The 26,879-nt window shown below is 40.3% G+C and overlaps 2 protein-coding genes across 3 annotated transcripts; both read left to right on the forward strand.

The window, feature by feature from the left end:
- The first annotated feature begins 1,556 nt into the window (after positions 1 to 1,556).
- LOC124153621 lies at positions 1,557 to 25,928 on the forward strand. 2 transcript variants are annotated; one of them, XM_046526904.1, is made up of 3 exons: positions 1,557 to 1,842; positions 21,452 to 23,662; positions 24,386 to 25,928. In XM_046526904.1, exons 2-3 carry the CDS (start codon positions 21,468 to 21,470, stop codon positions 24,399 to 24,401), a joined length of 2,211 nt encoding a protein of 736 aa, XP_046382860.1. In that variant the 5' UTR covers positions 1,557 to 1,842; positions 21,452 to 21,467; the 3' UTR covers positions 24,402 to 25,928. The 2 variants fall into 2 exon arrangements, with proteins under 2 accessions (XP_046382860.1, XP_046382861.1); XM_046526905.1 differs by lacking the exon at positions 24,386 to 25,928 and having other exon boundaries at positions 21,452 to 24,185.
- LOC124174210 lies at positions 18,426 to 19,163 on the forward strand. Its single transcript, XM_046553306.1, has one exon. It carries the CDS (start codon positions 18,426 to 18,428, stop codon positions 19,161 to 19,163), a length of 738 nt encoding a protein of 245 aa, XP_046409262.1.
- Positions 25,929 to 26,879: the final 951 nt, after the last annotated feature.

Raw genomic sequence — 26,879 nt, forward strand, 5'->3', positions numbered from 1 at the left:
CCCCCCCTGGATCCGCCTATGCGTACCACTCTATCTCTCTGTAAGGGGTACTCATTGATTGCGTGAATCGTTCAGGGGCAAGGGGGTCGAACCGATTCTCACCCAATCTCACGTGGAGGGGAGGGGGGTCCTGTCAAGTATCACGTCATTTTTTTCCGCAAGAAACAGCGTAAAATTGTGAGAAAACTGGGTGGAATTGAGCAAAACGTGTTCCTCTATTAAACTAGTTAAATTACATTTTTTGTGGGAATTTTCACAGATGGCCAAAGAGTAAACACCAGTATGTTGGAATTGATGAGTGGAAGAAAGGATTCATTTGCGTTCATTCAGAAGACAGTATTCCATTGCGCGCCTTGTGGCCCCATTTCGGCCTCTATTCCTTAGCTACGATTTTAGTCACACCCTTGAGAACACGAGAAATCAGTTTCTTGACCGTAGACTGACATCTGACGGAGTAAACGTTTCCAGTGACTACGTCAAGTTACTCTACCGACAGCAGGAAAACAGTGAAAACATGCCAAGAACTTGAATTTCAAAACTGTCTACCTCTCTGCAATAGAGTAAATGACTCTGAAGATGGCAAATCACTGTTGCTTATCAGGAAACTCAATAGCATTTCTAAGGGCCATGAAACTCCTGCAACGGAACCGGAAGATCTTCTCGAGATATTAAGTAGACCTATTCCAGGTAAGGTTACTGAAAAAGTGTTTGTCGACTGATTAATTATTTGATAGTTAATTAATTATTATTAACAAATTTCCCCAAGTGACCATCGCTTATATATTTGAAATATATAAGAGAGAAGCTGCAGTAGCTTTCGTGGCGGGTTACCTAGTCCGAATCGCAGAGGAGAGAACTGAATGTATAGGGTGTCTGGAACCTCTCGCCGCATGTCAAAAAAGTGCTCCCTCCCTGTTATTAGTGAACCATTTGAATAGATCATAGATAGATCGTTATCCTAGCAAAAAATTTATATATTTCCCAGTGTAAGCGGTGCGCAAAATTGACAGCAAAATTTTATATTCGGGCAATACTCTTTCTGCAACGCCAGCTACTTGAAGAGCAATTACTGACATTCATTTTACCAAGATTTCTGAAGGAATTTGCTTGTAAGCAATGCACAAACCCGGTATTGCTTCGTGTAATATTACAAAAATTTTTGAGACCACTTCTGGAAAATTATGCTAAAAAAGAAACGGACACTGTAACAGGACCTGCGTTTAGGAAAATATCACTTTGTCGGAAATGCCTATAATTTTGAAAACATTATTCCGTGAAAAATACCAAAAAATAAAGGCCAAAATTAAATAAATATGGTAAATGTTAGCATAATCACGAAAAGAGAACTAATTTTGACAAAAATCGCGTCTGTTTCAAATGTTCGCCATTCATTCCCATACGAATTTTGTTCTCAAAACAGCGCCAGCGGCGACAACTGGAACTAACTCCAGACATGCTCATTCTGCCCGTTTACAGCTCACGTTGGACGGCCTTATGAATAACGTAGGCTACGCTTGGATACACCCCCTCCCTCCAACACCATACGCAACGGGCACCGGGACGATGTGATCTGATGCCATCTCCACCCCCGTCCACACCACTCCGCACCACTCCGCACCATCAGCTTGTGAAGTAGCTACGCTTGTATCCCATACGCACATTCTCTCACTGGCAATATAGTGACAGTACTGCGTTCGGTTATATCAGCTTTACCAGCTCCAGTATATAATCTTTGCTAGCAATGCTCCTTAGAAAAATAATTTACTTGTGTTGAGCCTTTTCTGAGCGGTCAAGTCACTCAAGACGGCGTTGCCTGCGGTGTTTCCTGGTTTGCCACAAGAGGTTAGTTGACTCTGTAGCCTATTCTGTAATTAACCTATTCTGCTTAGCAATTGTTAAGCGGCGTGGCCGCGTGGCTCTGGTCCATATGCCGGGTCTACACTAGTAACTTAAGTGACTACTTAAGTTGGCTCTGCATTTAATAAAGCTGTTGCTAAAATGGTTTTAATTAAGCTGTGGAATTTGACTAGCAATAAGTGTTTTCGTTTACGTTATGAATATGTCATTCCACGAAGTCGCGCTTAGTAATTCTAAATTCCTCTGGCTCCATCACCTCTCGCCATATAGCGTTCCCTCAGGAACTGAAATCGGTCTTTCCTTTTAACCTTCTAAATCCTAAATGGTTAATTCACGGAGTTTGGAAGTTTATTTCAAATAACAGTCTCTTTGGATCAAAGAATCACTGATTGCTCTCCTAGACCTTCATCTGTCAACATAACTGTTTCCCGATATGGACAATCACGGTGCTGAAGTCGACTTAAAGCTCAAGCGCTCAAGTGTAGCTACCACACCACATTTAAGATTACATTTTAGTGAAGTCACTTAAGTTAAGTCTGTAGTGTAGACAAGGCAATAGTGATGAACGGAACTGTGATTTTCCGATCACTACGTTACCTGTGACTGCTACTCATCAGTAACGGTGATTCTTAACTGTGATTGCGATCACCGAGGTGAATCACTCTTTGGGTGCGATTCATAGACGGCACTTTAGGCTAAAGTATACTTTAGCCGGGCTAAAGTCTGCTTTTTCCGTTTCATAAACGCCACTTTAGAAGCAAAATGGCCGAATCGTCACTTTACCGTAAAGTGCCCAACCGGAACTCACTTTAGGGCTAAAGTGTCCTTCACGGACGAATAAATATGGCTGCACCGGCTGTTATTGAAGTTGAAATATGAATATATTTAGGTTACGGAAATTAATAGGAACTAATTTTTTTGTGAGAACACAGCAGCAGACTGGCGAGTTTCAAGAAATAACCAGACACGTAATATATGTCTTTTCCCTGAAAATATATCGAATCATTATTGATGGAGATGACCCATTACTTATATTTTGAAGTTTAACTCTATCGGTCGTGTGATAATTACAACACAGTAAGTGGTTGAACAGGTTGGCATAATTTATGTTGATTTTGTATACAAGCTAATAGTTAAGTTCTTAGGTTATTTATGCGTTTATGTTCTAGAATTTTCCTTAAAGATACTTGAATATGATAGCAAAATTCTGTTTACATTGGCGTCAATAGCCTTCGTAAGGAAAGACTTGATTTTCATGTCGTTTGGCCGGCCAAATGCTAGTTTCTATACCTTGCATTGCATTTTAAGCGTTTTCATTCAATATTTGCTTGATGTACTCTTTCCGTATGCCTCCATATCACGTTTAACATGTTTATGTGATTTTGAAACTAGAGTTGAGTTTCTGTTTCGTTTTTCGACTATGCATTTGAATGTTCACCATGATGATAAAAGATCTCGTCATGAAAGGCAGCGATAAAAAGTGAAACATACTTTCCTTCATAATCATATTATCTGCAGCAAAGCAATGTTTTCTCGAGGATGTAGGAATGTTATGAAATTTTATTTACACAGCATCACGGACTTCATTGACATTTTTACTACAAAATCCGTGAATGGATACTCGGGTTATGTATTCACATATGTTGAGGAATCTTTTGAATTAGACAAAGAGATATTTATTGATATAAGTCCATTGTCACATTCAACATGTTTCATTGCGTGGCTATTCATTCATTGGTTTTGATGATATAGATATTCTTGAATGTACATTCACGTCCATTTCTCTAGAATATATAACCCCTTAGGTCAACATTCCAAGAATTAAAATATTGGTAAGCACAAAAGAATTCAACAAACACCCATACCTCATTCAAAATATACGTCCAACTGAAGCAACCTCTGATCGGTAAATCTTCAAATTAATTGGTACAGTTTCAAGTTAACGCGAGAGAATTTCACCCACCTTCAATGAACATACACCATCAAACTTCGACTAACATGAAGTCCAAATAACCGCATGCAGTTAATCATAGAAAATGATCACAAAATGACATGAAAATATCAGCATTAGAATATTTACCTCGCTGGAAACATCGAAGGGCATTACCAATGCACGAAGCTAATTAAAAGTGAGCTTTTATTCAGCCAACTCAGTCATTAACGTACAAAAAAGCTAGAGGGGATAAGCTTTCAATGACGCAGTATTCATTTACATTTGCAAATAGTATGAGAAAACGAGAAAATGCAACTGAATAAAATCTTAGCAAAATATAACACGAAAACCCAGTCGCCAGAAACATGTAAACAAGTACGCATTTAATATCGTGTGTCATCTTTTTCTTCACTTTTTCGCAGCGTTCATTGCCAACACTCAAAATTTCAATGCACGATGGAGACTAGGAGCTAAAGTGCCACTTTATAAAGTAAGATCCTTGGGACGACTCTGAAACGAACTTTAGCTAAAGTCTCACTTTACTGTAAAGAGAGACTTTGTAAAGTGAGCAATTTCAGTGTCGTCTATGAATCGCAACCCTTAGAACTCAGCGGTGATATGTGGCGCTGCTATTCCTGCTACTTTGTCCAATACCAAGGAATGAGCTCTCCTCAAAAGGAACGAATAAACTTATGCGAAATATTTTTTTGAGGGAGTAGTTCTGATTCAGAGTTTATATTACGATAATTAGGTAAAGTTGATGTGGTAAAAGAATTGATTAGGGTCAATCATTAAAATCCCGTCGGCATTTTGTAAACATATTTTATAATCAAACCATCGTAATTCAAACATTTAGCTGTATATTTCGTACAGAATGACTTATTTATCATAAAAGATGAATAAGACATCCTTATATTACTATTGGTAGCATCATGTTACCATCATGACCTGATGTTTACATCCTCTGACAAATTACACTGTGATATTGTATGTGATCCATTTACTGTCTGTGATAATTATCATCCCGCCCTTCACTTTGATGTGTGCTTGTCCAACCCCATTGAGCTGATTGAGTATTCAATGCAATTGTATGACTTCAAAGCCTGTGATTTTGAAAGCCTTGATAACTACTTGATCAATATTAATTGGCCCCAAATACTCTCTAATCAAAATATTGATAACGCGACTCACTCGTTTTACTGTGTCCTCCACAATGCCATCCAACTATATACTCCTATCATTAACATCAAAAGTAATGGCTTTCCAAAATGGTTCTCTGCTGAGCTCAGAAATTTAATATGTCTTAAGAAGCTGCATCATCAAACGTTTAAAAGAACTGGGAGTCATTTAGACTATGCAAAATTTTCTGAAATCAGAAGGAAGTGCAAAATCCTATCTAAAGAGTGTTACTCTAAGTATATGGACGAGGTTCAATCATCCATTTCACATAACACTAAATATTTCTGGACTTATGTCAAGAATACCAAACAAATGGACAAATTTCCTCACCACATGACCTACGACAAAATGATTGCTGAAAATTATAAAGAAATAGCTGACCTATTTGCCTCCTGTTTTGTCAAAGTTTACAGCAATCAACAGCCTGACAACTTAGTTATACCTAACTATGACACAACACTCAATCTGAGCAAGCTTCACATTTCTTGTGAAAACATTATCAGCAAACTGTCTCATCTAGATCTAACAAAGGGTACTGGCCCTGATAACATTCCTGCAATCGTCCTAAAAAGTTGTCGTCATTCATTAGCCTATCCTTTGTTCATATTGTTTAATAAATCCCTGGAAAGTGGCCATCCTCTGACAAATTACACTGTGATATTGTATGTGATCCATTTACTGTCTGTGATAAATATCATCCCGCCCTTTACTTTGATGTGTGCTTGTCCAACCCCATTGAGTTGATTGAGTATTCAATGCAATTGTATGACTTCAAAGCCTGTGATTTTGAAAGCCTTGATAATTACTTGATCAATATTAATTGGCCCCAAATACTCTCTAATCAAAATATTGATAACGCGACTCACTCATTTTACAGTGTCCTCCACAATGCTATCCAACTCTACACTCCTATCATTAACATCAAAAGTAATGGCTTTCCAAAATAGTTCTCTGCTGAGCTCAGAAATTTAATATGTCTTAAGAAGCTGCATCATCAAACGTTTAAAAGAACTGGGAGTCATTTAGACTATGCAAAATTTTCTGAAATCAGAAGGAAGTGCAAAATCCTATCTAAAGAGTGCTACTCTAAGTATATGGACGAGGTTCAATCATCCATTTCACATAATACTAAATATTTCTGGACTTATGTCAAGAATACCAAACAGATGGACAAATTTCCTCACCACATGACCTACGACAATATGATTGCTGAAAATTATAAAGAAATAGCTGACCTATTTGCCTCCTGTTTTGTCAAAGTCTACAGCAATCAACAGCCTGACAACTTAGCTATACCTAACTATGACACAACACTCAATCTGAGCAAGCTTCACATTTCTTGTGAAAACATTATCAGCAAACTGTCTCATCTAGATCTAACAAAGGGTACTGGCCCTGATAACATTCCTGCAATCGTCCTAAAAAGTTGTCGTCATTCATTAGCCTATCCTTTGTTCATATTGTTTAATAAATCCCTGGAAAGTGGCACAGTCCCAAGTGCACTAAAGACCAGTTATGTTGTACCCATCTTCAAAAGTGGAGATAAAACTGATGTGTCGAACTACAGACCAATTATAATTCAGTCTGTAATAACCAAAGTTCTTGAGAGCATAATTGTAGACAAAATAGCTCCTGACTTAAACTCGCTGATAGTGGAAGAGCAACATGGATTTCGGCCAGGTCGTTCCACTGTAACTAACCTCCTAATATATCAAGAATACATAATAAATTCCATGTCCCAGCACTCTCAGGTTGATTCAATCTATACAGATTTTTCAAAGGCATTTGATAAAATTAATCATAAAATTCTAATTGCTAAACTAAAAGCATATGGCATAAGTGGTCAACTTCTAGCCTGGGTTGAAAGTTACCTACATGATAGGAACTTGTATGTTAAAGTGAGCGGAGTTCTGTCCTCCGTCTTCACTGCCAATTCTGGTGTACCACAAGGGTCGCATTTGGGGCCACTTCTGTTCCTAATGTATATTAATGATATCAACTTCCCCCTGCATCCATTCAAGTACTTACTATATGCTGATGATTTAAAAATTTATGGCTGCATCCGATCACTTGAGGATTGTAACAAATTGCAAAATTGTCTCTACAAATTTGAAAAATGGTGTAATGATAACCTCATGGCACTAAACGCATTAAAATGTAATGTAATAACCTTTCATAAAATTAAGTCTCCAATTATGTACGACTATAGCTTAAATAATGCTACTATCTCTAGAGTTAGTAGAATATGTGACTTAGGTGTTACATTTGATTCATCCCTGACATTTCAGTATCATATCCAATCCATAGTCATAAAAGCTACTAAAACAATGGGTTTCATATTCAGAATTTCAAGAGATTTTGATAATATTCATACTTATAAGATCCTCTATTGCACTTTAATCCGCCCTATTCTTGAGTATGCCTCTATTGTATGGTCCCCGTTCTATAACATTCACATCAAAGCTATTGAGAGTGTGCAACGCAGATTCATTAGATTAGTATCCTACAGATTTAACATCCTCCCTATTATTTATGACTTAACACTATCCCTTCTTAATCTGTTACCTTTGGCAACCCGTCGATTACACCTGGACATAACATTCCTTCACCGTCTACTGCATGGAGACATTGACTCTGTTCATCTGGTAGAAATGATCCCTTTCCATGTCCCCATTTTAAACACTAGGCAAACATTCATGTTTTCACTCCCTCATTCTAATAGAAATTACGCCTTCCACTCACCCTTAACCAGAACTATGCGGAGCATTAACTACAAATGTAGTAACATTGACCTTTTTAATTTAAATCCAAAGAATTTAAGGAGGAAGCTGCCTTTGTTTGTGCAATGACTTGGATGATTTGTTCTTGTGTATGGTGATAGTGTCTGTTTCCACTGTTTGAGAGATGTGTGACGGTTCAATCTGTTATTCTTGACTGCTGTGTTTGTTTTTCCTATTGTTGGTTTTTGCAGCAAGTTTGTGCGATTGTTCCTGTATTTTTGGGAGCATTGGAAATGTTTCAATCTTGTGTTAATTTGTGCATTTTTGTAATTGGGTGGTTTTCCCGTCAGTAAATAAACTATTAAACTATTAAACTATATATCGACTGATGACACGCAAGATTATTAGATTACGACGTAATTGGAAGAAAATTTTATATTAAACAGTTGAAATTTACTTTCAAAATTTGTCTAATGTCGTCTGCTTTCGTTCCGAGATCAATTATTTTTAAGCTAAGCTTCGCGTGGAGATCCTGAGGATCGTCTGCTCCCGCAACAGTAGTCAAGTAAATACGCACGACGTCGAGTTTATGGAACAGTACTGCTTTAGATAATGTGGAAATTGTCTGACTCATTTCTTCATCATGATAACTCGTGCAATAGCAACAATTGCCCACTCACGAACTTTGTGCGCAGCAGTGGGAACTCCCAAGCGCTCCAAAGGCAACAGAAGGTGGGGAGCTCGGGGTGGGGAAAATTGGGGCTTCTTATTGGTTGTAGTTTTTCATAGTCAGACATTCCCGAAAAATGGCCGCATTTTATTTTTCATCACGTCACAAGAATTCAGAAATGCATTTGGATAAATTACGGTAGAAGAAAGAGATGTGGAATGAATGGAAGAATGTTAATGACTAATGATGATAAATTAAATCATGAATTCAGACGTTTGCGACCCTTAAGAAGACACTAGAGAACGAATTGCGGGTTGCGTCACGGCAAGCAATTGAGCGTACTAACCAGGAAAGCGCAATTTTTTCAAACGTACTAACCAAATTCTTTTACCTGTATTTTGTTCGGATGGTACCGGGACCGAAGGAAATCGCCGTACTAAGGAGGAAAACGTACTAAGGAGGAACGTACTAACCAAGTTCCACTGTATATGCTGATGATTTAAAAATTTATGGCTGCATCCGATCACTTGAGGATTGTAACAAGTTGCAAAATTGTCTCTACAAATTTGAAAAATGGTGTAATGATAACCTCATGGTACTAAACGCATTAAAATGTAATGTAATAACCTTTCATAAAATTAAGTCTCCAATTATGTACGACTATAGCTTAAATAATGCTACTATCTCTAGAGTTAGTAGAATATGTGACTTAGGTGTTACATTTGATTCATCCCTGACATTTCAGTATCATATCCAATCCATAGTCATAAAAGCTACTAAAACAATGGGTTTCATATTTAGAATTTCAAGAGATTTTGATAATATTCATACTTATAAGATCCTCTATTGCACTTTAATCCGCCCTATTCTTGAGTTTGCCTCTATTGTATGGTCCCCGTTCTATAACATTCACATCAAAGCTATTGAGAGTGTGCAACGCAGATTCATAAGATTAGTATCCTACAGATTTAACATCCTCCCTATTATTTATGACTTATCACTATCCCTTCTTAATCTGTTACCTTTGGCAACCCGTCGATTACACCTGGACATAACATTCCTTCACCGTCTACTGCATGGAGACATTGACTCTATTCATCTGGTAGAAATGATCCCTTTCCATGTCCCCATTTTAAACACTAGGCAAACATTCATGTTTTCACTCCCTCATTCTAATAGAAATTACACCTTCCACTCACCCTTAACCAGAACTATGCGGAGCATTAACTACAAATGTAGTAACATTGACCTTTGTAATTTAAATCCAAAGAATTTAAAGAGAAAACTACCTTTGTTTGTGCATTGACTTAAATAATTTGATCTTGTGTATAATGATAATATCTATTTCCACTGTTTAAGAGATATGTGACTGTTCAATCTATTATTTTTAACTACTGTGTTTATTTTTTCTATTGTTGGTTTTTACAGCAAGTTTTTACGATTATTCCTGTATTTTTAAGAGCTTAAAAATATTTCAATCTTATGATAATTGTACATATTTGTAATTGGGTAATTTTCCCGTCAATAAACTATTATTATTATTATCATGGTAGCTTCCAAAGCTAACTTCACCGTATTCACAGTCGCAGTGATTTCGAGTACTTGGTGATTTAGTCACCGGCAGTGATCGGCTACTTCTCTTCAATCACAGGTAGCGATGTATCGCATATCACTTGGTAGCAGCCAGAGCTATCTTCACCGAATCCAGTGATCGAATCACCGATCACAGTGATTTCGAATATTGAATCACCGACAGTGACTGCTACTTTTCAGTAACGGTGATTCAATCACAGTTAGCGATATATCGCTCATCACTACTGGTCCACACTTTACCTATCCCCTCAAGTGTGCTGCAAGCCTCTCATGCCTCAAAATTTGTAAATCTTCCTCTCCTCAACCTAACGCACCTCGTCATTATTCGACATTTGCGTCGATCGTATTGTCGTTTATGATGGCTGCTGCAGAGCGAAAGTTACCCAACCGAAACAGAACTACTACCGTGTTTATCGTATTTTAATTCTACTTGGTGTTTTCGCCCACCCCTAAGGATTGTTTAGACTGCGAAATAAGTTTTAATTTTGGTGAATATCCAGCTAAAATTGGCATTTTGATGAAAGCATGGGCGCTGTTATCGATATAACTGGTCACCAGATTCATTATACAGAAAGCTGTGTCTTTTTAAAACTATAGCTTGCTTACGGACAGTAAATATTGGTTTATATAGACTTTGAGCATGACGAAAATTCGAAATGAGGACTAAATTTCCATGGATACATTAGCCATAATTTCCCAAGGAGGAATGAAAAGTTCTTATGACATCATCCCAATGTTATTTTCAAGTCACGGCAAGGTAGTCACAATGTCATCAAAACGGTCCCTTGAAATGACATCCTCTGTGGCACATGATGATGTCGTCATGATCTTAAATGACTAGCCATCATTTTGACTTCTTCTAAAACAGATTTTACAGGGAAAAAATGCTCAGAAAATTTACCAGGAAGGCCTTCCATTTGCCGTCTGAATGATTTCTGTTATCCCTTGGCCATGTGGCCGCAGATTTATTCAAAAGGTTGTATTATAATTTTTTCTATAGCTAAGCCACTCAACAAGAAATGAGTCTATAATATATACAACCCGATGTGTGACAGATAGCACACTCACTGATTCACTCACTCATTCACGTATACAAATTCCCGACCACTTCCGGACGTGCTGGGAAGACGAAATTTTCGCAGTGGGTGGAGAAAAAATATTCATCGGGGAGTCTATAATATATACAACCCGATGTGTGACAGATAGCACACTCACTGATTCACTCACTCATTCACGTATACAAATTCCCGACCACTTCCGGACGTGCTGGGAAGACGAAATTTTCGCAGTGGGTGGAGAAAAAATATTCATCGGGGAGAAAAGTCCGAAAACTGGAAAAAGTCGACCGGTTTTCGAGATATATCGATCCGAATTAACATTGGAGCCTTATGGGACTAAAACATATTCCATTTTTTGCCTACATAAAAATGTCACGGGAACATGAAATGTCACTGACGGAAACTAGATTTTTTGGCCGATTTTTTGGTGCGAAACATTTTGCCATATTTTGATTGAAAGTATTTTTTATAATTTTTTTAAATTTCCAATGCTTTTCTTATGGGCCTATCTTTGGATTTTTTTAAAACCAACTTATAATCGTTGTAGGAATAAGTCCCTAACGTATGAGACACAAGATTTTTTGGTTGATTTTTTGGTGTGGTCGCCTTTGCAATTTTTTGTTTAAAAGTATTTTTTTTAACAATTTAAAATTTCCAATGCTTTTCTTATGGGCTCACTTTGGGAATTTTTTTGACCGATTTGCAATAATCGTAGGACCAATTCAATTTAATGCAAGATACTAGATTTTTTTCTTAATTTTTTGGCTATCCTTTGATATCCACATGTTAATCGAACTTCGAGTAATTAACGATTATGTATTTTCATTGAATTTGCGACTCCTACAACGTTTGGTAACTTACAACACATCCGCCGTGAAGTTTGCATTCCCTCAACACACGATTTTAAATTTTTCGGAATTTTTTTTTTTCACTTCCCGACGTGGTACGGACACCAAATTCAGGTGATTGACGTCTTTCTCGTGCCCCTACGCGCCGCTACCAGGAGAACGAAGAATATTTAATTTTAACGGGTGACACCGTCGAAAAAGCATGCTTACACTACAGCTACAGAGCCGAAATTTTTATCCAAGGTAAACGATGCCGCGTTATACAGAACAAGCACTTAAGGTCCCCCGAAAACCCCCTGTGACCCCCCGAAAAAAATAAAAATTACTTAATAAGTCGTATATTTCGTGTACCATTCATCCCAGTTGTATCGTTTTTATTGATTCCGAATGGGAATTGTGTCGGCTATATTTACGCGTCATGTTCAATTATCCTGCCCCAATTACACACCCGCAATAAAACTTCAAATTTTTAAATGTACATTTCTTAACAAAATAGTAGATATAAAAAAGGGCTTCCAGGACAAGGACACCTAAAAGCCATTTTTTTAAACCACTTCCCCATAAAGTACGGCGACGAAATTCACACGAGTAATGCCTTATTACAGCGCCTATGCACCGCTATGTGGAGAACACAGATTTGGTTATATAAATGTGAGCACTACGGGAAAATTAATTGTTCCCCTAAAGCTAGATCGCTGGAATTTCTACTGTAGGTAAATAAAGACCTTTTATGCAAGAAAACCCCTCGAAATTTCAAGTGGCTTCCTATAACACCGGGGTAAAAATTCTTTTTTTTCTGTAAATAGCATGTTCTTCGGTGTTTTCGCATATTTTAGCAGTAATTCCCTTCTCCTATGACTCATCGCTAAGGAATTTATTTCGATGATTGTGACCGTTGCCAGTACACTCAAAAAAAAACCTGTTAACCCCCGGACCGCCTTCAAAACATCGTCATAAGCTAAAATGCCACAATCACGGCTAGCATGCGTCAAGATTCTGCCTCTTTATCCCCCGGTAGCATTTGTAAACGATGGGGGATAGCTGGTAGTACGCATTGCTCTGTGAGGAGTGAAAACCCTGGCGGCGAAGCTGCCCCCGCCCCAGGAACGACGGAGCCATTCCGAGGAGTGAGAGGCGCGGAAAACCTCCGAGAACCCTCGGGCGGCAAATCCGCTCCAACACGTGGTGCAGCCGAATGGGTGTCTTACGAGGGGGGAGGGCGCCGATAACCCTTGGGCGGCAAAGCCGCCCACAGGCGAGGAACGGCGCAGCCGTTCCGAGGAGTCGACGTCACGGGGGGACACATGTAAACCTTGGGCGGCGAAGCCGCCCAGAGCTTAGGAACGGCGAAGCCGTTCCGAGGAGTCGACGTCCCGGGGGGACACATGTAAACCTTGGGCGGCGAAGCCGCCCCATCACCAGGAAGCTTACGGGGGGAGGGCGCCGATAACCCTTGGGCGGCAAAGCCGCCCACAGACGAGGAACGGCGAAGCCGTTCCGAGGAGTCGACGGCTCGGGGGACACACTAAACCTTGGGCGGCGAAGCCGCCCAGAGGAAAGGAACGGCGAAGCCGTTCCGAGGAGTCGACGTCCCGGGGGGACATATGCTAATTTGGGCGGCGAAGCCGCCCCATCACCAGAGAGATTACGGGGGGAGGGCGCCGATAACCCTTGGGCGGCGAAGCCGCCCACAGACGAGGAACGGCGAAGCCGTTCCGAGGAGTCGACGGCTCGGGGGGACACAGTAAACCTTGGGCGGCGAAGCCGCCCAGAGGCAAGGAACGGCGAAGCCGTTCCGAGGAGTCGACGTCCCGGGGGGACATATGTCAATTTGGGCGGCGAAGCCGCCCCATCACCAGAGAGCTTACGGGGGGAGGGCGCCGATAACCCTTGGGCGGCGAAGCCGCCCACAGACGAGGAACGGCGAAGCCGTTCCGAGGAGTCGACGGCTCGGGGGGACCCAGGTAAACCTTGGGCGGCGAAGCCGCCCCAACACGAGGAAGGGCGATGCCGTTCCCAGGAGTCGACCCCTCGGGGGGACTCGGGTGACCCTTGGGCGGCGAAGCCGCCCTCCCACGATGAACGGCGAACCCGTTCCGAGGAACTAGCGGGTCTCCGTCAGAGGGCTACCTCGATATCTGGGCGGCGAAGCCGACACCGGACGAGGAACGGCGAAGCCGTTCCGAGGAGTCGCGGGCGGGACGGCGAAGCCGTCCGGTGGGGGCAGCCGGCGAAGCCGGATGCGGGGGGGTTTTAGGGGGCGTAGCCCCCTAACGAGCGCGCGCAGCGCGGCGAGTATATTAGGGTATACATTCGAAACTGGTACCCAGGGTGGGCTTGTAGGGTTACACTCCTGAGGGCCGGGAACCAAGACAGAAACTTTTATGCCTGAACTCCTCAGGAGAGGAGTGGAGAGGAAGGAAAATGGTAAAGGAAGCGCTGCAGTGATAGTAGTCCAACAACGCCTCCAGGGTAGGGATAGGGAGGGAAGGGTTTGGGATGGAAGAATCACACTTTGTCATCAGGGCAACGTATTGAAATTAATATTCTTGAACACATTAATTTTTTTAAGAAACATTACGATAACTCTTTTTAGCTGCAGATGCTAGTCTTTTCCTTTTATAGGTTCCCTCTTTTTGTTGACTCCCTTAGCAACATCCATAACTACAAAAAAGGCATTGCAGCGCCATCTCTGGATCAAACTACAAACTTGGAATGCAACTTGATGTTAACATTATAACTTTAACACTTTCCCTTGTTGATTAAAGTTGAATTTAACAACATGTTTACAATTAATGTCTCAGCCAAAAAAAGTACAAAGTAATTGCTCACTGTCCTTTCTATTTTACATTAGTCCTGTTTTCACACACTAGATCTTCAGACGTTTCTTTGGCAACGGCTTTGTCATGATATCAGCCACTTGATGTTCTGTGGAGATCTGTTGAACTTCAAGCTTGCCTTCTGTGATCTTCCCTCTGAGTAAAAAGTGGGAAATGGAATTATGTTTTGTCCTGGGATGAAACTGGGTTTTTAGCCAGTCTCACCACTGCTGAGTTGTCAACTTGAATGACTGGAACTTTTATAAGTTGTGTTATTCCTCTGAACAGTCTGCTAAGCCAAAATGCTTCTTTAGCTCCTTCATTTGCTGCGATGATCTCTGCTTCAGTAGTTGAAGTTGCTACGACAGCTTGTCGTTGGTTCATCCATGAAATCGCCCCTCCTGCATACCTAATGATGACTCCAGAGGTTGAGCAACCCATTGAAGTGCATCCTAAATCTGCATCTTTGTAGATATCCAGAAAACCCTCATCTACGTTGCTTCGATAGACTATCCCCAGATCCAATGTCCCTTCTATGTATCTGAAAACTCTCTTGACTCTCACCACATCTGCTTGAGTTAGATTTTCGATTGTCCTCAAAAGGAATCCGACTCTGTAAACCAAGTCTGGTCTGGTGCCAAGCGTCAAATTCATCAGAGTCTCCAACTGTAAGGAAATCTTGGTGCCTCATCATCTTTCCCTCAGGGTTCCCACTCAACCTTGAAAAGCTTAAAACCGTGAATAAGCCGTGAATTGTGTATACCGTGAAAAAACATGGAAAAAGCCGTGAATTTCGTCATAAAATCTTAAAAATCTCTCAATCTTGATTTTACGATGGTGGAACTACGATTGACCGATAAAAAGAAAAATGGATATTTCGATCATATTTCAAGATCAGTCACGCGCAGACATGGCCACGGATTTATCTGCACACTGTATATTCGAAGCGCAATTATTGGTCCGTGTGCCATGATGACTCATTGAACCAAAGCCTGTACCAAAAAAGCCGGAAGGGTGGTAACGAAAGTTTATTGACACTTGCGAAAATTCAGACATTTCTTAACTCCCTGACACCCTGGTCCCTCTATTTTCCCACTCACAACCTTTAGTCGGAGCTGAATTTTGCAAACGATATGTGACGCCAGGAGACTTGCATTGCTGCGTTTCAATTCACGGCATCTGTCGCGTTTGTTAAATTTTTAGTTAACGTGCGGCCGATGATTGTCAAGTAGTCAATATTTCTGCCTAAAATGGTTTATCTACAAACCGTGAATTCGAAGACATGTAGACCGTGAAAACCTGGAAAAAACCGTGAATTTTATAATTTAGATCGAGTGGGAACCCTGTCCCTGATGTGGAAAGTTCTGCACCTTTCAGAATTGTGGTTGATACTGGTCTACTTTCTGAAAAATTGAAGCGTTCTAAAATTTGCTCTCTGACTTATATTAATGTACCTTTCTTCTTGTTGAATTTCAAGGCATAGAAAATAGCTTGCTTTGCAATGATTTTGAACTCTTTCTTCAATTTTTCAATAAAATCTTCCATCTCTTGTATATTTATTGCTGCCATCAAGCATCATTTACATAGATCACTAGTATGATCTTTCTATCATTCCTCTCTTGAATGCTTAAACATGGATCGGCATCACTGGCCTTAAATCCATGTTGATGCAGGAATGCTCCAAGTTGCTTATTCCAGCATCTGGGTGCTTGCTTAAGTCCATAAAGACTTCTCTTCAGCTGATAAACCTTGCTGGTTCCATCTTCATATCCTTGAGGCTGCTTCATAAAAATGGTTTCTTCAAGTTCTCCGTAAAGGAATGCTGTCGACATGTCGAATCGTGTCCGGTGCATCTTCTCACTTGCTGCAATGCTGGGCAATGGATACGAACTCCTTGGGCGGGCTCGCGGGGTTACTCTCCTGGGCCGAGGTCTGAAGCGTTAGCTTATCACCTCTGCACCGCAGAAGGGGGAGGACTGGAAGGAGCAAGGAAGGAGGCGCCGCCGCGATAGGAGCCCGACGACGCCTCCAAGGAAAGGACGGGGAAGGAAGGACGGGACGAGGAATCCTGCACCGTCACAAAGGCGGGCAGGTCCTACTATTAGCGAAACCAAGCAATATGCAATTAATATTCTAACGACCTTGGGGGATTATTCTACGAGGAAGAATAATCCAACGATCAAATCGTTAGATTGCAATGCTGGGCATTGAGCGTATCGTTTACATCTTCACCATTGGACTGAAGGTTTCGTAATAATCGATGTCATGACGTTGACTGAACATCTTAACAACCCATCTCCCCTAGTACTTGTCAATGCTGCCATCTGGATTTTTCTCGAGTCGAAATGCCCATTTTCAAGGAATTGCCTTTGCACCTGGTGGAAGCTCTGTCGAAATCCAGGTTTGATTTTCTTTCAATTAAGCAATTTCACGATCAATGGCTTTCTTGCACTCGACTGAATTCTCCCTTCTCAGCGCAACTTCAAAGGTCTCAGGATCCTCCATCACTTGATTGAAGAACTCCTCCACTCTCATGGTGTAATCTTCAAGATGTTTCGGTCTCTTCAAGGTTGATCGATTTCTCAGAAGCGATTCTACATCACTGATTGATGATTCTTTCTCGATGTCGATCTGTGGCTCTTCTTCCTTCTCTTTTTCGTGAAATTAGTCTCAGACCCGATATCTTTCAATGGTAGCTTGACTTCGTCCTTACTCTCTTGGAATTGAACATCTCTGGACAGGATAACTCTGTGGTTGAAATATAATCGGGTGTTTTCCTGGCGTAGGTGTTGGATGAAAAGTTCTCGGGCTTTCCACCGGGTAATAAAATCCTTCTCCACCGACGTTTCGATGTCCATCAGGGGCATCATCCTCAGGGCAACTGAGTGTCGAGACATAAACTTCATGTATAGGGACGACCAGGTGGTGAGGTGCCGTGTGATTGGTCGGCGTCTCAGTGTCGGGTCGTCGTGCGCTCCGATTGGTTCTTGCCACCTCTGGTTAAGCGTATGGTCTTCAACACAGGTTTCCACGAGCTGCTTAGGTTGAAACCACTATCGCGATTGAAATTGTTGGGCTCTAGCCGGATCTCGATGGCTTCCTTAACAAGTCGGTCCCAATAACCACAAGCCCGGGCGATGGCAGACTTTTCGGGTTGTCCTAGTCTGAGAGCGACGGTGCTCTTTCAGACGTGTTTCAATCGTCCGGGCCGTCTCACCCACATAGACCTTACCGCAGCCGCAGGACACCCTGTAGACTCCAGATGTCTTGAGGTCTCTCGGGTCCTTGGCTTCCACAAGAATGTCCCGTATTTTAGAAGGTGGCTTGTTGATGGTTTGGATGTAGTGTCTCTTCAGTATTCTCGAGATCTTCCCAGAAACTGAAGAGATATAGGGAAGACAAGCCCTGGCAATAGGTGGATCAGCCGTCTCCTTCGTCATGCGGTGTCGTGTACCAATGGTCCTTTTTAGGGCTATCGAGAACATCCTGTCACCGTATCCGTTAAGTCGGAAGGTTCTTCTCAAATGTTCCAACTCAGAAGGTAGGCTGTTTTCATCTGAGATGACTGTGGCACGGTGGATCAAGGTGGAAATGACGGCTGCACGTTTAGAGGGATGGTTATGACTACCTCCGTGGAGGTAGAGGTGTGTGTATAGCCTTCCGATATACATTTTGCCCCAGTGTTCCGTCCAGTCTCCGGTGAACCAAGATGTCGAGGAAGGGCAGCTGACGGTTTTCTTCAACTTCCATGGTGAAGGATATGTTGGGATGTTGGCCATTCATCACAGTCATCTCGGATGAAAACAGCCTACCTTTTGAGTTGGAACATTTGAGAAGGATCTTCCGACTTAACGGATACAGTGACAGGATGTTCTCGATGGCTCTAAAAAGGACCATTGGTGCACGACACCGCATGACGAAGGAGACGGCTGATCCACCTATTACCAGGGCTTGTCTTCCCTATATCTCTTCAGTTTCTGGGAAGATCTCGAGAATACTGAAGAGAGACTACATCCAAACCATCAACAAGCCACCTTCTAAAATACGGGACATTCTTGTGGAAGCCAAGGACCCGAGAGGCCTCAAGACATCTGGAGTCTACAGGGTGCCCTTCGGCTGTGGTAAGGTCTATGTGGGTGAGACGGCCCGGACGATTGAAACACGTCTGAAAGAGCACCGTCACCATCTCAGACTAGGACAACCCGAAAAGTCTGCCATCGCGGAGCACAGCATCAGCTGCGATAAACCTATCCGGTTCGAGGAGACGGCGGTCATCGCCCGGGCTTATGGTTATTGGGACCGACTTGTTAAGGAAGCCATCGAGATCCGGCTAGAGCCCAACAATTTCAATCGCGATAGTGGTTTCAACCTAAGCAGCTCGTGGAAACCTGTGCTGAAGACCATACGCTTAACCAGAGGTGGCAAGAACCAATCAGAGCGCACGATGACCCGACGCAGCGACGCCGACCGATCACACGGCACCTGACCACCTGGTCGTCCCTATAAATGAAGTTCGAATTTATGTCTCGACACTCAGTTGCCCTGAGGATGGTGCCCCTGATGGACATCAAAACGTCGGCGGAGAAGGATTTTATTATCCGGTGGAAAGCCCGAGAACTTTTCACCTTAACTCTGTGGTTAGTTGGAACATAGACTCTGTATCGCTCATCTCTGTCGTATCCTATTAGGAATCTTTTCACTGCCTTCTTGTCCATCTTTCTCCTCTTTTTGGATGGAATGTGAATGTAGCAGGAGGATCCAATAATACGCAATATGTTTGATTCTCGGTTTCTTTCCCATCCACAGTTCATAAGGACTGACTCCATCTTCTGACGATTTTCCTGTTTTTTTAAGAATATAAATGGCTGTAGTCACTAGCTCTGCCCATATTGCATCAGGATATTCAACTTCAGTGTTTGAGTGCTTGAAGGTCCTTGCCATTTTGACGATTGTTCGATTCTCATGCTCACTACTGCCATTCTGCTGAGGTGTGCATGGCGCTGTCAGTCTCAATGTGTGATTCTACTCTCTTCTATAATGCACTTAATCTCTTCACAATCAAATCCTCCTCCATTGCCACTGAATAGTATATTATGCCCAAGTGTCTTTGCATGTGCTAAGAGCTGTTTTAACACAATTTTGACTTCTGACTTTTGTTTAATTATTAAGCCATAATGAAACAACTAGAAATCATTTTTGCTTTAGAAAAGATTCGCAAAATGGGCATACATCATCAGAAGAAAAAAGTTCTCCAGGTGTTGTTGCCTTTCTTCTAGTGCCAAACGGTACATGATGTGACTTGCCAAAAATGCAGGGCTCACAAAATTCTCTTGCCATCTTCACAGTGATACCCTAGTCTCTTGAGCATCTATCTCACATGTCGCTTGTCTTGGTGTCCCCGTCTCTCGTGATACAGCTGCAGAGTTGAATTTTCTGCTTCAACAACTTTGACCCATTCTTTATTCTTGGAAACAACTTGTTCAATGGCTGCCTTGTACAGAGTTCTGCCTTTCTTGGGACTTCTGCACAGAACTGCGTTTTCATTAACTTTCAGCCAGTGCTTAGTTGTCGTGGAATGAAATTTGCTATTTTCATTCCTATCTGGGGAGGCAAAACCGAAAACAGGTTTCTAGAAAAATTTGGAACGTACCAAGTGTCTCTTAGAGTCATCTTCAAGGTCTTTTCTTCCGTGAAAGATAAAATTTCAATGGTGCCTTTCCCGATGGCCTTGAGAACTTCATTTCCTGCAGCCTTTGAAACTCCTGGAACTCAACAAACAGATCGGGACAATGCTGCATATCCTTCATCGTTCCATTGTTGATCCACCATCCTGATAAAACTGTGAAATTCTGGCGTAGGTTTCTGCGGCGTTGCTCATGGTCAGTGCTGATTTTCGGGTTCCTCAGCCACGTTGGTTGTTTTTGGATGACAACAGTTTCGGGAGCCATCCTGCTCCCGTCTTCAGGTCAAAGGTGAGAAGTTCTCGTTTTTGGCCGCCTTATATGGCTCTGTCCCGCTGCCTGCCGGACGCTGATTGGTCAATACCCTCTTCCAAACGTTGCTGATTGGGTAGCCTTGGTCTTGGTTGAAATTTTGGTTTTGTGTATTTCCAAGGCTTCCCTGATCAGGCTTGGATAGTAGCGATTCTCCTTGGCCACCATCTTCGTTCCTTCGAAGTCTATACTGTGACCTGCCTCACTCCCATGGTAGCTTCCAATGGTAGCTACTACCTCAAGTACGCAGGTTTTAATATTGGGTTTAATGGACGTTCACAACAAAAATCCTGTCAGTGTTTTTTGGTTCAAGGAAGGAATTTCCCTCCTTAAAATGGAAATAGTGAACCTGTGGCTTGTACTGGGGGAGCTCCACCTTTGCCTACACAAACCATAGAATGAGTTTTAGCTCTGAGTGAGTGAATAGCACTAGCATAAGATCTAAATAAACGAGTATGGATAAATGAGTCCTCTGTACAACATAGCTAAATTGATCAAATTATAGCTAGATAAGTGTTCCTACCAAAATTGAATCCTCAAAGACTGTGACACAAGATGGGAAGGTCTTTTGGTTCATATGCCCTACCAAACTAAGTAATTTTAGCTCATATAACGACATTTTTATTGTTATATTTATAAATATGTATAAGGCATCTTTGAACATCCTTAAGTCTAATCTTCACATGTGGTGAAAACATACTTTTTGTAGGAATGCAGTCAGAAATGCTATAAAATTTAGTATGTGCTATTTAATAAAAGGATTATCCTTGAAATATTCCAGACGTACGTAATGCATCATGGTGAACTGGAACTCTCCTGACATTGTGGATTGGAAGAAAGAAGCTACTAATTTCCAGCAGGAGCTTTATGAGAAACTTGGAGATAGGATTTGGGATTACATCAAAGATAATGAAAGATGGGCCCTGCAGAAAAAAGTTGGCTTCGCGTTATATGGTGAACCATCAATATCATGTGATGATGAAAAAGATCTTGGCTATGATGGAGACAAAAAAAAAGAAATAGATCGCATATGTAAAATAGTGTATGAAAAGAGTGGTACAAAAGATTTATATGTCGCATTTTTGTTTATTGTGGGAAAGAATCATGAAAACAAATTTCTTATTCCCATTATTAAAGTTCGCAGTGGTGATGATGCTGTATTTTTAGATTCAATTGGTCGTACGTACAAAAATTGGTTGGATTTCAAAAGAAATAACAAATTACCCAAAAGTTTACTTTGCTATCCTTTAAATGGCACATATCAATCAAATGGTATGTATGATGTATTGCTTGAATTCTCCACATCGCCAGCTTGCAATACAGGAGCAAGAGTATGTGGTGTACTTGATAAGACTACTTCTGGAGTTGGCCTTGTTGCAACGGGTGTGGGGCTGGCAGGGTTAGCAATCCCTGTTGCTGCCCCATTGGCAATAGCATCTTCAATAGGCCTTGCTGTGTCTGGTGTGTACGGATTATTTCGGGGTTCTCAACATTTGCATGATCGGCGAACTCATAAGCAAACCATCTCACCTCGTGATAGTGAGGCTCGAAATTGTTGGCTCTCTGTCCTTGGTGGTGCCTTTGGCATTGGAAGTGCAGTGGCTGTTACTGGAGCAGCAGCTGTGGCAGCAAGAGGTGGCCTGCTTGGAACCACAAGTAAATGTATCATAAATTTTTTAAATTTTGGCTCCTTGTCAGTCAATGGCCTAGGCATTGTTAATGGCTTGGCATACCTGGTGGAGAGGAAACAGAGGGGTGAATTGACTGCACTTGATGTATTTCAGTGGTCAGCTTCTATTTTCTTTTTTTACAATGCTGCTGTTAATATAAAAACTGCAAAAACAATAGTGACAGATGTGCAGGATGGGATTAAGAGCGATTTTGTTGCTGGTATAGACAGTAAAAGGAGGATGAAAGCTTGGAGGAGATTAAACAGGGAAACTGTGGGTGAGGTTCCAACGATGGAAGGCAATGCCAGGTTAATTAAAGGTATCACCAATATTGGATCAAAAGATGAGTTATTTAGATTAGTCATCAAAGGACAGACAAAGTTTGACAAAGGGATAAAATTCAATGAAAGTGGATTCCTTATTGCGAAAGGGCAGATGTTTTTTGACACAAAAGCTGGAATTAACTATCGCATTAACTACAATGCAGGAGGAAATTTCTTTCATGCACCCAAGGTGAACTCAAGTTCCATTTTGCTGTTATCTCGGGAAACAATGAGGCTTATGAAGGAAGTGAAATCAGAAATACAAAGGAACTTTATCATTATTGATGATAATATAGTTTTGGAGCTGAATGATGACCTTGTGTCTAAACTAAGTGAAATGTTCTCCAGATATTGTGACCGTGGACAAGATGAAGGTAAGAGAAAAAAAGAAATGGTATCCATGTTATCCCAAGCAGAAAAGTTTGCGAAAGATAGAGGATGCCGAACAAAGAAGACTTTCATTAGTTACTATGAGTTTCTTTTACTCTACAAAAAAAGGTTGCTAAAAACGAAAATTAGAAAATATGAACATTACAAGATTGAAGCAAAATCATGGCTTGGTGATGATTATAACGAAGATATATTCAACAATAAATGGAAAGTTCAAAATTCAGAGTGTGTCGAAGAGGAGTTTTTGAGCCAGATTAACAAAGAGATTGAATTTTCAAATGCAGATCTTTTAAACGAGTTTGATAGACACAATACAGATGTCATGTTTCTCAACGAACTAGGAAGTGTTAAATTTCGTACATGTGCCGAAGCCCTTGTTCAATTTTATCGTTGTTTTGTCATTGATCTTGATGAAAGACTGACTCTCCAAGATTATTTTAAAACAATTAGAAGAACAATAGATGAAGCGAGTACAAGACTGCAAATTGATGTAAATCGTAAAAAGTACCTGTATTATGACAACAAAGTGCCAGTTGTTGTTATAGTACAGGAGACAGATGAGGGAAAATACTTTAATAAAACATCCTTTAAACCATTTAATGCTCCAGAGGAAGGGTCTTGAAAAATGATACCTGCATGAATTTAATTGAGAATGTTGGAGATATATAGTGTGTGTATTTTTGATAGCATTTAACTTCAGGCTGTTTTAGCCGGCCACATAGCATACACTTCCTTGAAGATGGAATAACACATTGATATCAGTATGTAGGGTGAATGCTAACATTGAAAAGCAGAGGACCATTTTCCGCCTTGTGTCTTTGAAGTGGTTTTTCTTGATTGCAACCAATAAAATGAATAGCTTTCCCAGTTGACAATGCTTGCTAGTGGCAGATGCAGGTCTGCACCCCAACCTTGACCTCTTCAATCATATAGCTGTATCATAGCAATAATATTTTTTGCTTGTGTTGAATATTCTTTTGCGTTTTATTTTCTGAGAATGTGAAAACAATTTACTAGCTGCTTCAAACATATCACAGTTACACTGAATGGATACTTATGTTTTCCTAATTTTGTCTTTAGCGTGCTTACATTTTATTTACTGAAGCTAAAAATTCACTTTATGGTGACAAAAGCTTAAAAAATCCTGTAATTAATTATGGTTGATAGCTATGTGGAGCTGATATTATGAACTTATATCATTTTATGCAATAAGCCACAAAATGAAATAAAAATTAGTATTTTTCATTTGCAAAAAATTGTTGTAATGATAGAAAGCTCTTAATTATTATTTTTTGGCATTGCCATGAAGTACAAAATTTACCTCATATTTTTGGGCAGTAAGTTGTAACTTCATGTCATTTATGGCTCATGAAAAATGTATGTGACATGAAAGTTGAAGATAAAGGTATCAATGATAATGTAAATTTGAGTACTACAGCGGGTTGATATTTGATGAAAGTTAATGAGATTTCATGTAATTCTAAGGAAATAGTGGCCTCAAGGGGTGTATTATGTGCCTATATAATATGTAATTCATAATATCTCAATTTGTGATCACCATCTGATTGTCAATGTTAGCGGTGCTCTCTCCTAGTGAGTAGACAGACTAACTAAAGCCTAATCAAAAATTATACTCAGGGTAAAAGTGTAATGTTCAAAACTCAAGAATCACTATTGTGGAAACATTTGTCTGTAATTTATTTTTCTGATGAAGACTGAGACCAGTTGTTTTCTGTATTAATTTGTTCACTGCAGTGTCTTGTTCAGCTCTTTTTCTTGCATTCATTGGCAACGTTTTTGTATATGACATAGACTATCAAAGGAAATTAACTGTGATCTTATATGTGTACCTAGTTCCTCTTTTATCTGCCTGGAAAATACAGGCTATGTCCAATGCAACTTTTTGGTAGCGTTCAAGTGCCTTGTGTTTTATTGGGTTGACATTATAGTATTTCTAGTGTGTTATAAATTAACCAAAAAGGGATTTTATCATTGTTCACGTGAGATCCTGGCTGGAGGTGGATTCAGTAGGGACTTTCACTTCTCTTTATAATCCTTGGGAATATAGAAATGTGGTTATTTTAATAGGTTTTATAGTTTTCCAAATTTTTGCATAGCCATTTTAATAAACATGGAATACCTTTACATTGTTCACATTTTCTTGTGGTGGTGGGATGTAGAGTCACTCGCCTGATAATTCTGATGTCATGGGTCCGAATACTATACCTGGGAGGGTTTTTCAACATCTAGGGCTTGGATGTGTGTAAACACGCACAACAATTTAAATATCAGAAAGGAATTCATAATCCTAATTTTGCTTGTAAAGTGAAGTAAAAATGACAAAATACATTTTCACGTAACACAACTTTCCTAAGGTTTTCAAGAGGCCCTTTTTGTTGAAAAGTACTGCATACCCTATGGCACCATTCAAATGAGGTGTATCATCACCCTCAAAACAATTGTCATTATTTACACCTGGTCTTAATTGCAGACTGAGACATTATGACTGATTTGTGTTTTACTGCAGTATTAATCAATAATATACCTTCATAGGGGCATGTATTGATTACTCTGAAGGTGCAGTTGTATTCTGTGAATACATATCATGATGCCATAGGAATTACATCTGATATGGTATGATCACATGGCATACACAAGTACCGAATATTATGTGTTTATTTGTGCATTCTACATGTTGTAATGATTGATTTCAACTTTCCTATCATGGTGAACCCTGAGATGTGTATTTTCATTATTGATTGTATTTATGAAATGGACCTCTGAATTTTACAAGGAAATTATTGAATGGCAATATGGATGAAACGGTATTTTATGCTATTTTGCTAATAAATATATTGATCCAATGACAACAATATTTTATTTTTTGAAACGATGCACCCCATAGAAAATGGCTGAAGCCTTCACTGAGCATCGAAATTTTATTGATTATTGAATTCCATTTGTGAAATTTGTCATGAAAAATTCATTTGACGTAGTTAGGATTTGAACAAATTCCCAATTGCCTGTCAGGTATGGTACCATGCATCTATACCACCTCACCATCTTCCTCCAGGATGAATTTCTGACTAGGTTTTCTGAATAAGGTTTTCACCTCCCAGGTGCATATTGTGGCACAGAAAATGGTGGTTGTGCTTATAGAAAACATTCTTTAGGTGGTATTCAATGATAGCCAGTTTACAAATTACTGCTAGTAACATTTTACTGCCAGCAGTCAAATCCATCGTCGTATAGATACATGTTTACTTTACTTTGACCATCTTGCATCCAACTAATTAAATTATTAACACCGTAGGGATACAATGTTCCATGGGTTTCGTCAAATAAAATACAGGTTACATTGGCAGAGACATAAAAGAATTGCAGTAAAACACAGATTACAGACTACTGTAAAAAATTCCTGCACACTATAATTACATTTGCTATATAGCAAGATTTTCAATATATTTTTAAAAACCATTGGTGATATATCCCAAACACAGAGCAGATATCATGAAATCAACATTGATTTTATGTGCATTACATGAAAAATCCATGATGGAATGATCATATGAATCCATATGGAAATATTGCGTAAAGCAATGGCAGAGGTACCAAAGTCGTACCCAGGATCAAAACTAGGGGGGGCAAGCCATCGTTGTTCAAGTTGTAACATTTAATCGTGGAAAAGGTGAATGAAACCAACATTTTAAGGAAACTATTACAGCACTTCATTATTTTTAAATTATTTGCTTAAAAAAATTATTTTAGTTACATGTCTTATACTAATATCATACTATAACCACAATTATTCAATCCTAGTCCTGAT

The sequence above is a fragment of the Ischnura elegans genome, chromosome 2 (assembly GCF_921293095.1).
Source record: "Ischnura elegans chromosome 2, ioIscEleg1.1, whole genome shotgun sequence".
NCBI classification, from domain to species: Eukaryota; Metazoa; Arthropoda; class Insecta; order Odonata; family Coenagrionidae; genus Ischnura; species Ischnura elegans.